This window comes from Culex quinquefasciatus, chromosome 1 (genome assembly GCF_015732765.1).
Source record: "Culex quinquefasciatus strain JHB chromosome 1, VPISU_Cqui_1.0_pri_paternal, whole genome shotgun sequence".
NCBI classification, from domain to species: domain Eukaryota; kingdom Metazoa; phylum Arthropoda; class Insecta; order Diptera; family Culicidae; genus Culex; species Culex quinquefasciatus.
In genome coordinates, this window is record NC_051861.1 from 127,102,829 (window position 1) to 127,117,478 (window position 14,650).

Sequence of the window (14,650 nt, forward strand, 5' to 3'; positions counted from 1 at the left end):
TGCACTTTGTCTTCGCAATGTTCAGCTGCAGTTTCTTCCATTTTAACCAGCACGTGAATCCTACTAGCTCTTCGTTCGTCACCAATCACAAATAGAACCGTGTCATTGGCGAACCGGTACACTTCGCACTGCTGGTTTTTGTGTCGTTTATGAACAACAGTGGGCCTAGCACGCTTCCTTGAGGAACTCCGATGGATGTTGAAAAATACTTACCGACATCTTCTGTTCCGTATCTCCTCCACACGCGTTTCGGCGTCTCCTCGCGGTCCTTTGGCGGCTGCCCTCCAGGATGAAACGGAAATTTCCAACCACCAAGTTGATCTCTTTGCTGCCTGAAAAGAAAAAAAAATGACCAGTAGAAAAACCTGCATCTTCAAGAGGTACCTTGAATAGCAAGTCCGTGTTCGGGAAGTGCTACGTTCGAAACGCGCTCAGACGGAAATATGGTTGGCGTCTTAGCTAGAAGCGTTTAGTTCCGTTTTGGCACTCTTTTAGATCACATTGACTACCTTGCGGGGAGTCATCCATAAATTGCGTAGTGTAAGGTTGCACATGTTTTAACACAAAAGCTTGTTTTAGACGTTGTTTTCATGTAACTTTTTGAAAATTAGTAGAAACTTGCAAAATTCTAACTCAATCATGGACGACCCACCGCAACCAAAACAAACCACCGGCAAGCCGCTGAAAGCGGCCGAATTCCGACACACCTCCCACCCCCCCTTCACCTGGTTAAAATTCTAGCCCGTGAAACGTCAAACCACCGTCGCACACACAAACAAGAAACGAAAACATTAGCAACGTGTCGTCGGGTGCGTTCTTACTTTCGCTCACTTTGATTGCTTTCGCGCACTATCGCGCGCGCTGCTGATAAAAATGTGCATCCTCTGTTGACGACGGTCGGGCGATCGATCGCAGCAACCTAGTTGCAGTTTCCGCGTGCGGCGATTCATTCATCGATCGGAAGAGAGAGAGCGCACGAGCGCGTGAGGAGTGGAAAGTGTCTTGAGCTTTAAAGCAGGGCTTGCTGCGATTTTACACACATAGAACAAAAACAGACACCTGTGTCAGCAAGAAAATAAAAAAAAAGCGTCATGGAACTAACGGTAACTGGAGAGTACGAGACGAAACGGCTCGAGTGGCTGGACCGGCTGGATGCGGCCACCGGAATCAACAGTGTCCTGCAGATATGCCAGGTGAGAGGGCACTAACCTTACCCAACGCACACGCGAGAACACTGTGCAAATTACGCAACTTGGCCTCGTTTCAGGACATTTGCACCGGCGTCGATCGGAAGCAACCGGTCGGGGAGGAACCACCGGGGACGGAAATCGCGCCCGGTTCGCCGATCTGGGGCACCCGGCTCTACCTGAACAACGAGCTGCTGGTGCGGTTGCGACGGCTGATGGAGAGCACGCGGACCACGTTCGCCCAGCGCCGGATCATCGCCAAGTCGCTGTTCAAGATCTACGCGCACCAGTTTCGCCAGTCGCGGATGGTCTTCCCCGTGGGCGGTGTCCTGCCCAAGGGCGCGATCGCCGAGGAGGAAACCATCTCCATCTACGGCATGATCTTCTCCGGCTTCCTCACCCTCCCGGGACTGGAAGACCTGACCACGATAGTCAAGCGCAACTTCGAGCTGTTTCAAACGTCCGGCTGTTACACCCGTCACTTCAACACGGTCGCCGAAAACATGCTGGCCCTGTGCAAGATTGACCTGTACGACAAGTTCTTCAAAGATCACCAGGAAAAAATCTGGCACACGATCCTACTCAATCTAGAGTCCCCCTACAAGGGCATCCGCGAGGGCATGCTCGCCCTCCTAAAAAATCTAATCTACGACGACAAATTCGTCCGCTCGCTGGTCCTCCCCGCCATCCTGCGCTGGAGTTGGCTCAACCGCAACAAACTCCACATCCTCCTGGCCCTGCTCGGCCGCTACCAGTTCAAATATCTCGAGTGTCTCGCCGGCGAACAGATCCAACTGTACCCTACCCTAGAGCTATCCCTCCACTACAAGCACCTCTTCTCGGGCAGCCAAGGAATCGTGCGGGTGCTGCAGAAGCAGGGCGACGATCGGGTCTTTGAGCTGCAGGTTAAAATCCTCATGTACGGCGAGATTGGACTGGTGCGGACGATGATCAAGCAGTGGTTCTCCAATTTGACGCAGGCCGATTTTCGGAGGTTGTTTCAAATGTTGCAGCTTGATCAGCTGAAGGTCGGTGAGAATCGGAAGCTGATACCGGAGTATCTGAAGCGGGACAACTTTGTCAAGTTCTTTCAGTGTAAGTATTTTTTTTCATGTTAGTTGAACTGCCGTTCTACGCATAATTGTCCCATGTAATTTTTGGTCGATTCTGACTTTTTGTCAATTTTAGGTTTAGGTCACATAAAATCTAGTACTTTGTTTGGAAACTCATTGAAAACAACAGTCTGTTTGTCCCATCGTTGTACTTCTACGCATAATAATTATTGTCCCACCAAGTATTTTCTTTCACGAAATTAACAATTTTACGAAGTGTTTTGTCTTGTTTGTTTGTCCCGCCCGTGTGGATCAATCGGACCGCGCACTGGACTCACAATCCAGAGGTCGCCGGTTCGAATCCCGCGGCGGGCGCTCTAAAATTCTTTTCGTAAATATGGGTATTCGGCGCCGTCGGTCCGTGCCATACTTTCATACACTTAGGAGCCCAGGGCGGCGAAGTCCTTGTAGATAAAAGGAAGACACTAGTGGTTGGTACTAGCAATGGTGGCCGACAGCTATAAAGTCAACTTCGTTTTTTTTTGTCTTGTTTACCTATTGTATAGCAAGAAGATTACAAATAAGAGTGAAAAACTGTTAACTGGGATGATTAGGGACTTATGGGGTGAATAGGGACCCACGGGACAATTATGCGTAGAAACGCAAAATACGGTCGAAAAATTTCAAGCGCGTTTTTCTCAGTTGCACTTTTTTGAACATGGGACAATTATGCGTAGAACGGCAGTGAACCTATCCAAAGTATCCTTGAATTATAGAGTAAATTTTCAAAAGGTCCTATGCGACAAAATAAGCAAACTGAGTTACTTATTGCATCCCATTCTGCAAGACGGAAAATACATTATCCGCTGATCCAATTTCTTTAAAGCCCTTTATTTTTAAAGTTATTGATAAAATACAAAACAACCTAAAACATATTTAGAAATTTAATTCGAAACACGTCAAAGAGTCCTGAAAAAAAAAAACAGATTATTGACAATCTAGACGTTTATACTGCTCTATAATATTCAAAATCTAAAAATACTTAATTTTCAAAGAAGTATAAATGACAAATTTATACTACATTGCAGATTCAACTTGCAAGCAGCTTACTAATTAGAATTAATATTTTAAATTAATACCTAACTTAAAAATCTTCAGAAAGCTCAAATATTTAAAAAATTCCTGAATTTTACTGAAGAAAATTCATAAATTTATGATAAACAGCCTTACCAATTCGGATTTCAAATGAGAAAAAAATAGAAATTCAAACATTTAAAAATTAAAAATGCTATTGGGGAAAGTGGGGCAAGACGACAATACGGGGTAAGAGTAACAATCGCTCGTACGGCCTTAATTTTTACAATTTTGATTATTTCCAGTATGAGGAATTGTTGCTAGCAATGCAATTAGCTGGTTTCTACTACCACGTAACTGCCAAAACGACCTAAAAGCCACGGGGCATAAGATTTAATGAAGCTTTTTCAAAACCTTTGTTTTCTTATAATACTTGGAAAGTACAAAATAAGGCTTGGGGTGCAAAATTATGGAAATTTACTATTTATCATCTGTGTAATATTTTTTTAGTAGAAACGATATTTTTTTTTGTAAAATATTCTTATTCAATCAAAAATGAAAGAAACGTTTCAAATACATTTTAATCTGATGTATCTAAGTTTTATGCATTGTTCCTCTTGTCCCAACTGGTTGTTCGTTTTGCCCCACTAGTTGAGTAGAACGTACGGAAAATCAAAAAAATTAAAATCCATTTTTTACATTAAAAACCAGGATTTTTTTTAAATTTATTCTATCAAAGTTTTAATCAAGACCTGGAATAAGGTGATTATGAAAAAATCCGACAGATTTTTTTTAACGTTTTTAATGGGTTATTCCTTAGCTTGTTACACTTGCCCCACTTTCCCCTAACTCAGAAGCCAACAAAATTTAAAAAAAAAGTCTGAGTTCAAACTAGAGTAGATGACTCTATTTTGGACCTACTATGCAAATCATCATCATAGTTCGCCTTGCATCGGGAGCCGTTTAACTAATTTTGCTCATTCCAGGACAAGGGTAGATTTTTTTTTTGTATGGAGAATTAGATTCATCTGGGAAGTCGTTTCTGTAACTTTTGTGTAGGTCAGTGTAACTAAAAACAGTATTTTGATCAAATTTTAAATTCGCAATTCGCAATTTTCAGTGTAAGAACGGGCCTTGACCGATCTTATGCACTAGGTTCCCGACGAACACACACTGCCCTTACACCTACATCTCATCCTTGCTCTGAGTCAGTACGAGCAGCACGCTAGAACACGCTTTGAGTGTTCGTGCCAGGCATGCACACCTTCTTTTCCGGTTACGCATTTTAACTCGGCCGGGGGTGGTACATTACGTAGGGTTTGATGTAAGTATAAGCGCCTAACCATTTATAGTGTGCCTATCAACTTTCATTAAAGCAAAAAACTGTTTTATTTTCAGTATGAATTCAAAAACTAGTTGTTATTTTACTGTGTATTGTTTTCTCCTGAAATCTTCCCTATTGTTGAGTCTGTTTATCTGTTGCTTTTTCTTTTGCCGCGGTGTTTTGTTACAATGTTTGGTCCTAAGCATGTTATAAAAGTTTACCAAAAATACAATAGTAATATTTGTGTTAATCCTTTAACCATTCCATAAATCAAACAAGGGCTCAAACCTCACTTGTTTGAAAAAATGGGTGAAGATTGAAAACAATTGACCGTAAAAGAGAATTTATTTTATAAAAATCAAGTATCAATAGTAAGCGAATGATGAGCGTATTCTGAAGAATAAAAACGAGAAGCTAGATGTATTAGATGTAAAATTAGACAATGGTTAATAAATAGAGATACAAAACAAGCTTAGATTATAGTAATGATAATTTATAGGACAGATAAAGAATTATTCAAATAAATAAATTCGCAATAAAATTAAAAAACTAACTTAATCCACCTATGTGGCTGGCGCCTTCCTCACTTTTACCAACGTTTGGTGATACGATGGGTTTGGACACCAATTCCATCTATTTCTCAATAAAAAAAAATACACAAATGTCACTTAAGCGGTCATAACTTGAGACTGAGCGTTGCCAGATCTTCAAATCTAACCAACGATGGGTCGGATGATGGATCCGGACATAGTTTTCAAACATTTAAGTGAGATCCGGCTTCAAAAAGTACATAAATATCACTTAAGTGGTCATAACTTGAGACAGGGTTGCCAGATCTTCAATGTTTTGGACTCATTGGAAAGGTCTTTTTATTACCTAACTAACGATGGGTCGGATGATGAATCCAAACATCGTTTACATACATTTAAGTGAGATCCGGCTTCAAAAAAGTACATAAATATCACTTAAGTGGTCATATCTCGAGACAGGGTTGCCAGATCTTCAATGTTTTGGACTCGTTGGAAAGGTCTTTTGATTACCTAATCAACGATGAGTTGGACGATGGATCCGGACATAGTTTACATACATTTAAGTGAGATCCGGCTTCAAAAAGTACATAAATATCACTTAAGTGGTCATAACTTGAGACAGGGTTGCCAGATCTTCAATGTTTTGGACTCATTGGAAAGGTCTTTTTATTACCTAACTAACGATGGGTCGGATGATGAATCCAAACATCGTTTACATACATTTAAGTGAGATCCGGCTTCAAAAAAGTACATAAATATCACTTAAGTGGTCATATCTCGAGACAGGGTTGCCAGATCTTCAATGTTTTGGACTCGTTGGAAAGGTCTTTTGATTACCTAATCAACGATGAGTTGGACGATGGATCCGGACATAGTTTTCATACATTTAAGTGAGATCCGGCTTCAAAAAAGTACACAAATATCACTTAAGTGGTCATAACTTGAGACAGGGTTGCCAGATCTTCAATGTTTTGGACTCATTGGAAAGGTCTTTTGATTATTTAACCAACGATGGGTCGGGTGATGGATCCGGACATCGTTTACATACATATAAGTGAGATCCGGCTTCAAAAAAGTACACAAATATCACTTAAGTGGTCATAACTTGAGACAGGGTTGCCAGATCTTCAATGTTTTGGACTCATTGGAAAGGTCTTTTTATTACCTAACTAACGATGGGTCGGATGATGAATCCAAACATCGTTTACATACATTTAAGTGAGATCCGGCTTCAAAAAAGTACATAAATATCACTTAAGTGGTCATATCTCGAGACAGGGTTGCCAGATCTTCAATGTTTTGGACTCGTTGGAAAGGTCTTTTGATTACCTAATCAACGATGAGTTGGACGATGGATCCGGACATAGTTTTCATACATTTAAGTGAGATCCGGCTTCAAAAAAGTACACAAATATCACTTAAGTGGTCATAACTTGAGACAGGGTTGCCAGATCTTCAATGTTTTGGACTCATTGGAAAGGTCTTTTGATTATTTAACCAACGATGGGTCGGGTGATGGATCCGGACATCGTTTACATACATATAAGTGAGATCCGGCTTCAAAAAAGTACACAAATATCACTTAAGTGGTCATATCTCGAGACAGGGTTGCCAGATCTTCAATGTTTTGGACTCGTTGGAAAGGTCTTTTGATTACCTAATCAACGATGAGTTGGACGATGGATCCGGACATCGTTTACATACATTTAAGTGAGATCCGGCTTCAAAAAAGTACACAAATATCACTTAAGTGGTCATATCTCGAGACAGGGTTGCCAGATCTTCAATGTTTTGGACTCGTTGGAAAGGTCTTTTGATTACCTAATCAACGATGAGTTGGACGATGGATCCGGACATAGTTTACATACATTTAAGTGAGATCCGGCTTCAAAAAAGTACACAAATATCACTTAAGTGGTCATATCTCGAGACAGGGTTGCCAGATCTTCAATGTTTTGGACTCGTAGGAAAGGTCTTTTGATTACCTAATTAACGATGGGTCGGATGATGGATCCGGACATAGTTTTCATACATTTAAGTGAGATCCGGCTTCAAAAAAGTACACAAATATCACTTAAGTGGTCATAACTTGAGACAGGGTTGCCAGATCTTCAATGTTTTGGACTCATTGGAAAGGTCTTTTGATTATTTAACCAACGATGGGTCGGGTGATGGATCCGGACATCGTTTACATACATATAAGTGAGATCCGGCTTCAAAAAAGTACATAAATATCACTTAAGTGGTCATATCTCGAGACAGGGTTGCCAGATCTTCAATGTTTTGGACTCGTTGAAAAGGTCTTTTGATAACCTAACCAACGATGGGTTGGATGATAGATCCGGACATAGTTTTCATATAGATAAGTGAGATCCGGCATCAAAATTCCAGCACCTGATTCGCAACTCTGACACTTTTTTATACGTAACTTTTGAACTACTTATCGAATCTTCAAACAATTCAATAGTGCAGTATGGGGCACCAAAACAAATCGAATGCAACTTGTTTGACTCAAATCGGATCAGCCAGTGCCGAGAAAACTTGGCAAGAATTTTGAGCACCAAAGTGAATACGCACACACATACACACACACACAGACATTTGTTCAGTTTTCGATTCTGAGTCGATAGGTATACATGAATATAGGTCTACGAGCTGTTTTTCAAAAGTTCATTTTTCGAGCAGGATTATAGCCTTACCTCAGTGAGGAAGGCAAAAGATTAGGCGAATAATAAATAGACTTGATATTACTAGTACAGGAAAAGTATATTTTTAAGGAAAAAAAAACAAAACAAAGTCTGTTACAGCAGTATCAATTGGTAAAAAAGAGTGGAAAAGCTTTTAGAGATAAGAAAATCGAAAGTTAGTAAAATTAAAATCAAATGTTGCATATTAAATAGAAGAATCAGTGAAGAATTTGGAATCAGAAAAGTAAAATAAAAATAGGAGATAGGTGGTAGCTGAGAATGAAGAGAAGAGAAACCCCGTTGTGCGATGTTCAGGTACATCCACAGCAGTTGACTCGCAATTCGCAATTCGCAATTTTCAGTGTAAGAACGGGCCTTGACCGATCTTATGCACTAGGTTCCCGACGAACACGCACTGCCCTTACACCTACATCTCACCCTTGCTCTGAGTCAGTACGAGCAGCACGCTAGAACACGCTTTGAGTGTTCGTGCCAGGCATGCACACCTTCTTTTCCGGTTACGCATTTTAACTCGGCCGGGGGTGGTACATTACGTAGGGTTTGATGTAAGTATAAGCGCCTAACCATTTATAGTGTGCCTATCAACTTTCATTAAAGCAAAAACTGTTTTATTTTCAGTATGAATTCAAAAACTAGTTGTTATTTTACTTTGTATTGTTTTCTCCTGAAATCATTCCTAGTGTTGAGTCGTGTTTATATGTTGCTATTTCTTTTGTCGCGGTGTTTTGTTACAATTTTTGGTCCTAAGCATTTTATAAAAGTTTTTCAAAAGTACAATAGTAATGTTTCTGTTGATTCTTTGATCATTCCAAAAATTGAGTAAGGGCTCAAACCTCACTTGTTTTAAAGAAAAGGGTGAAGATTGAAAACAATGGACAGTGAAAGAAATATATTATTGAAGAATCAATAGTAAAAGAAAGATAGTAATTAATGAAGTAGATAAAGAAATAAACAATAGTTAATAAATAGAGGCAACAAACAAGCTTAGATTGTATAAGGGCAATTTATAGGGCAGATGAAAAAATATTCAAATAGCTAAATAAAGATAAACAAAATTCACATCGCTACCAAATTAAGGAAAACAGACAGTTTGTTACAGCAGCATCAATTAGTAAATAGAGTGGAAAAGCGTTGAGAAATAAGAGAATCAAGAAAATAAAATCGAAAACAAATGGACGATAATAAACAGAAGGCGTGTTAGAGAATCAGTGAAACAAAATAAACAGAATATAGATGGTAGATAGAGAGCCTGGAGCCTATTAGAGGACGGACATCTCAAACTAAAAGCACCAATCGAAGCACGAGAACTTTCAAACGGAGGTACCAATCGAGCAAAAGACAAAGGATTTTGCTCGATAGGCACCTCCGCTTGACAGCCTCCGCGCCTCGATTGGCACTTCAGGCCTGAGATGTCCGTTCTCTAACAAGCTCCAGGCTCTCTAATGGTAGATAAAAACGGAAAGAAGAGAAACCCCGTTGTGCGATGTTTCAGGTACATCCACAGCAGTTGACTCAACATACTGCGAATCAAAACAATACCGTCTACAATCACAAATTACTTCCTTTCCAACATTGTTGCGCCCCTTTCTTTTAGCCGTCTCGACTCTGACCCGCGGTGGTCAAAGGTTTACGATCCGTTTCCACAGGCCACCAGCTAGGTCATCATGAAAACCAAGCCAACGTGGAGGTAAGAAAATAGGACACTCGCAAGGAACCAGAGCTATACTGTTCTGATCAAGATAATTCGGATGATCTAACAGAACTACGGATGTAGTTAGTTACGCTCCTTCCAGGATGTTCCTTACGTGGACGTCAACCGAAGAGCACGCAACAAGGTCAGTGCCATTGCATGCTCTTAGGTATCAATCCTTGGCCTGCATCCACAGCAGTTGACTCAACAAAAAACTCAACGAAAAATTCTCAATTTAAACTAAAAAAGATACAACTAGAACTATTTTGCAAATTCCGGGACAGCATAATACCAGATACATTTTCTCAATACTTCATCACCGCCATTTTGGCCGCCATGTTGAATTTGATAATTCCGAAACATTTACAAGCACATTAGGGATTTCATATGACGGCTCAACGGCTCAAAAGAAATATCCGAAGCGAAATTTTTCAAGGAATTTCGAGTAATAGAGTCTAGGCTGTATCTAAAAATAATAAAACTAAAATTCCAAAGCTTTTTTTTTCCTCAAAGATATGGAAATTAGAAAATGAAAAAAAAAAACAACATCTGAAAAAATAACAGTTCCATAAATTGAAAATTTGGTGTTTCATGTTGAAACACAGTAAAAAAATCTGATTTTTTATACTTTTAGGTTTCGCATGCTATGTCAGTCTTTCGAGTGCATCCTGTCATTGCATTAGAATGCATTGAAACATTCCAAATGTTCAGGCGGCCAGGCCTACTGCGTGAAGTTAACTGCAGTGATGATTCGTTGAAGTGGATTGAGAATTGGTTGAACGTTTATAAACTCATTTTTTTTTCTCAGACATGAACCTCTTCCGGCGCGAGTTCCAAACCTGCAAGGACCTCAACATCCTGCTCGTCCTGATGCTCCAGATCAGCACCGAAGTCGAGCTGGAAAGTTCCTCGATCGCGCTGCTGGTGGAAACGCTCGTCCACCACATTACGACGCCCAGCGCCAGCATCCACCCCTCGACCAGCGTGTTCTACATCTTCAAGCTGAAGGAGTACATCCTGCAGAACCTGTCGGTACCGTCCTCGATCATCGGGGCGACGTTCGTAGCGCAGAGCGCCAAACTGCTTTCCCACATTGCATCCCTCTCGCTGGACCGGTACGAGCAGAACGAGGATGCTTACGCGATCGTGTCGGAGTTGATGGGAACGTCGGTGTTCCATCAGCATCTGCAGAAGCAGGCCGCACCGGAGAGCAACTACCACGCGATCATAACTAGCTTGAAGATGTTCCAGTGCTTTGCGTCGTTGTTTTTGGAGTTTACCGACGAGTCGCCGTACCGGCTGCAGGAGAAGACCGTGGACGGGGTGCCGCACCTGCTGCCCGTTGAGGCGGACACGTTTTATGACATGATCTACACGGTGGAGCACTTGCTGGTGTCGGAGTTTGACGATGTGAAGGCGACGGCGTTGAGGTTGCTGTACAACAAGCACTTTGCGTATCATTACGGGCCGGCGATGCAGGGTCGGCTGTCGTTGATCTACTCGTACAAGAACCCGTCGGCGGTGCTGGAGGCGATGATCAGCTTCTTTGACGAGTCGCACATTGCGCTGTTGTCGTCGTTGCGCGACCACGAGCGGGATCTGTTTGCGATGATGAAGAACGATGGGCAGTTGTACAATCAGATCGACGCGATCACGGAGGCGTTTTTCGGGTACACGGAGTCGCGGACGTTGCGGATTTTGGACGACATTAAGGCGTTTCCGAAGATGTTGATCTTGGTGAATCGGGTGGTGGAGTTTGTGCTGCGATCGCTGAACTGTGCGAAGACGGACGAGCAGCGGTTGATGGTGGGGTCGACGTTTGAGATCATGGACAATAGCTTGCAGCTGCTGTTGGAGCGATCGTCGCAGCGATCGACGAACTTGGCGGCGGACAAGAAGACCATGATGGTGGCGATGTGGAAGGCGCTGCGATCGGCGGGGAGTTTCCTGGAGAATTACGCCATGTGGACGTTGGACAATTACCGGAATCGGTTGGATACGATCGATCATCTGTCGATCTGTTTGAGGGCGTTCATCATGATGCTGCTCAACTGTTGCCACCGGGGTGCGATCGAGTCCGCTGGAGTTGGGTTTGGTCGGGTGATCAAGAAGATCGCCGCGTTGAAGGAGTGTTTGGTTGTGAGGAATGATCACCGGAGTCGACAGGCGAAGCGCATCGTGGAGCTTGCCGAGCGGATGTTCCGTGCGTTGGTTCGACTGGATCTGCAGGAGAGTGACTTCCGGCGGTGTCGCGGCTACCTCTGGCTCATCCACAACTTTATCAAAAGTGACTCTAATACTAACGCGGAGCGATCGTACCTCAAGATCTACATCGAGATGCATCGGATGCCGGTGAACGGAATGCTCGTTCCGGCGGATGCCCTCAGCAGAATGTCCGTACTACAGCTGCACCAGCTCAACCTGATGGTTCGTGAAGCCACGATGAACGAAACGATCCTCGAGTACATTGACGACCTGATGATCATCGCGCTGGAGCGGTTCAAATCCCCCGAATGGACCATGCGAAACGCAGCCCTGCAACTGTACTCCTCGATCGTGACCAAGCTCGTCGGCCAACGGCAGCAGTGCTCCGACCCCGACTGCAACTGGCCGATCGTGTACGTCTCCCTCAACGAGATCATCTTCAAACTAACGAAATCCACCAAATACATCCTGAAGCAACTCCGCTCCGCCGATCGCGTCCCAACGCCCTTCCTCATCCTGGTGCTCGAGTTCCTCGCCAAGGTCGAATACCGCGCGTACAGCGTCCCCGGCCAGAAGGCCACCGTCGTCGACTTCCGGATACAGATGTGGCGCTTCCTCAGCCACGAAAACGACCAGGTTCGCATCCTGGCGGCCACCTGCTTCACCCAACTCCACGAGTTCCACGACGAAATCCCCCGCATGATGGAGAACCTCATCATCATCCTGTTCACCGCCCGGGGCAACGAAAACTTCCGCCACGGCCTGCTCAAGGCGATCCACTTTTGCATCCGGAAGTACGTCACCAACGCACGCCACGTCGGCGCCACCAAGGAAGACTTCCTCGCCCAAATGCGCCACCTGATGGAGAAGTACTCCGTACTGGACACGGCGATGGTCTCCAGCTATCGACTAAGGTGAGAAGTTCTTCAATCTCCCGCGAAACTCCCGATTCAAACTCTCTCTTCTTCCAGATATCACCTGCTCGACCTGCTGCTCTACCTGGGCTTTGCCAAGATGGACCGCACCGTGGTTTCCCAAGTCTTCCACAAGCTGGCACCCAGCAATCACGGCTTGAACGTGTTCCTCATGAAGACGAACGCGCTGTACAACGCCCGGGCGGAGGAGACTTCTCACGGTGGCGACCCGCCCGCGATGGAGTACGAAGTGATCATCGAGTGTTCGGACAATTTTGGCGGTCCCGGCGGCGATGCGGATCCCGACGAGGACTAGCGGAGGGGAAAGGGGGTGGTGGAGACGACGCCCCCTCCTCCTTAGAAGATGTTTTTTCTTGTTATACTCTTTTGCGTTCTGCAGGTTAAGATTGTTTAAATAGTTAGTACAAACGGCGCGGCTTTGTCGTTTTAAGATGTAGGTTAGGAAGTGATTGTGAATTCGATTTTTTAAGATTGGATTGAATGTAATTGTGTACATTGATGAAATCAAGTTTGAAAATATACTCGTGTGGGCTTGCATGCAAGGTGGCAATCAAATTGCAGCACCATCTGCTTGTTGAGGCAAGTACTAAGATGCTCTGGAGAGAATCAAAAAAGTTTTACTGAGTAATTTTCTAGATTATTGCATTTTAACACGTTTTTATTAATATGTATTTTTTTAATGCAGCCAGCAATTTTTTTATGGCAATCAGAAAATGTCAGAAGCTTCCAAAAAATACACAAAAAAATAAATAAATGAAACAAAAACTATGCAATTCAAAAGATTTTGAAAGCTAAAATTCAGCACGGGCCAACGAGGCTTACCGAGTTGAATAAATACGGCTAGAGCTGAAAAAATCGAGTTTTGCTACGAGTTGAGTACAACTTTTCTACCTACAATCCCGGGAAATCTCTTTAAATTGTTTTTTTTTTTTCGGTGATTTCGCTTTTTTTTCGTTTCAGAGAGCGTTCTTTTATTACGCAACGCAGTTGGGGGAGAGGGAGGGGGTCGGAGACCGTGTTACGCTTCATACCAAATTTTTAAAATTTGTATGGATATTTTGTTACGAGGAGGTCTCAAAAACCGTTTTTTGCGTTACGTAATTAAAAAACGCTATGTTCTTTAAGACCAAAATCTAGACCAAAATGCACATTTTGAACCATTGTGCGTGATGGAGAAAAATCTGGTGGATATTTGGAGAAATAGTTTTCTTTCTTCAAAAATACAGTTTTTGATTAAAAAATCAAATCAAAATGCAATTAAGACAAACTTTTATATCATTTTCAAAATTTGTAACTTTTTAAGAATTCAAAAAAAGTCACAAAAGGGTGGCGATATTTTTTTAGATTGCGCTGATAAACATTTTAAAGCTCATTCAAAACTAAATTATTATTCAAGGTAAACATAATATTCTTCGTTTTTTTGTATAATTCCGTTGCGAAACTATTCATATTTCCCGTTACTCTCGAATGACAAAACGGCCGAAATTATTTTTTTTTCTAATTTCAAACGATTGAAATTTTATACAAAATTCAAAAATTTCAAAAAATTAAAAAATGTCAAACAAATTAATTTATTTATAAACTAGATTTTTTTTATTAAATTTTAAAAATTTCGAAAGATCAAAGGTTTAAAGAATTTCAGAAAAATTCAAAACAAAATCAAAATTAAAAAAAAATCCAAAATTTAAAGTTCATTTTTTTTTAATTTTGCAAACTTTTAAAAAGTCAAAAAAATCTAATTGTTAGGAATTGAATAAAAAAAAAACAGTTTGCTTTTCACAGAAAATCGAAACGAAATTGAATAAAAAGTTAGCAGTACTAAAAAGTCTAGAATAAATTAACAAAAATGTTTGATAAAAAAAAGAAATAAAAATAAATAAAAAAATATTCAACTTAAAAAAGAAACATGGAAATTGGTAAACATTGTATCAATAATTCCACTCTC

General features: G+C 41.8%; 1 protein-coding gene across 1 annotated transcript; it reads left to right on the plus strand.

Moving 5' to 3' along the window:
- Positions 1-750: 750 nt before the first annotated feature.
- On the plus strand, positions 751-13,470 carry LOC6042737. Its single transcript, XM_001870714.2, has 4 exons — positions 751-1,193; positions 1,268-2,282; positions 10,374-12,684; positions 12,742-13,470. Exons 1-4 carry the CDS (start codon positions 1,092-1,094, stop codon positions 12,998-13,000), a joined length of 3,687 nt encoding a protein of 1,228 aa, XP_001870749.2. The 5' UTR covers positions 751-1,091; the 3' UTR covers positions 13,001-13,470.
- The last annotated feature ends 1,180 nt before the right edge of the window (positions 13,471-14,650 follow it).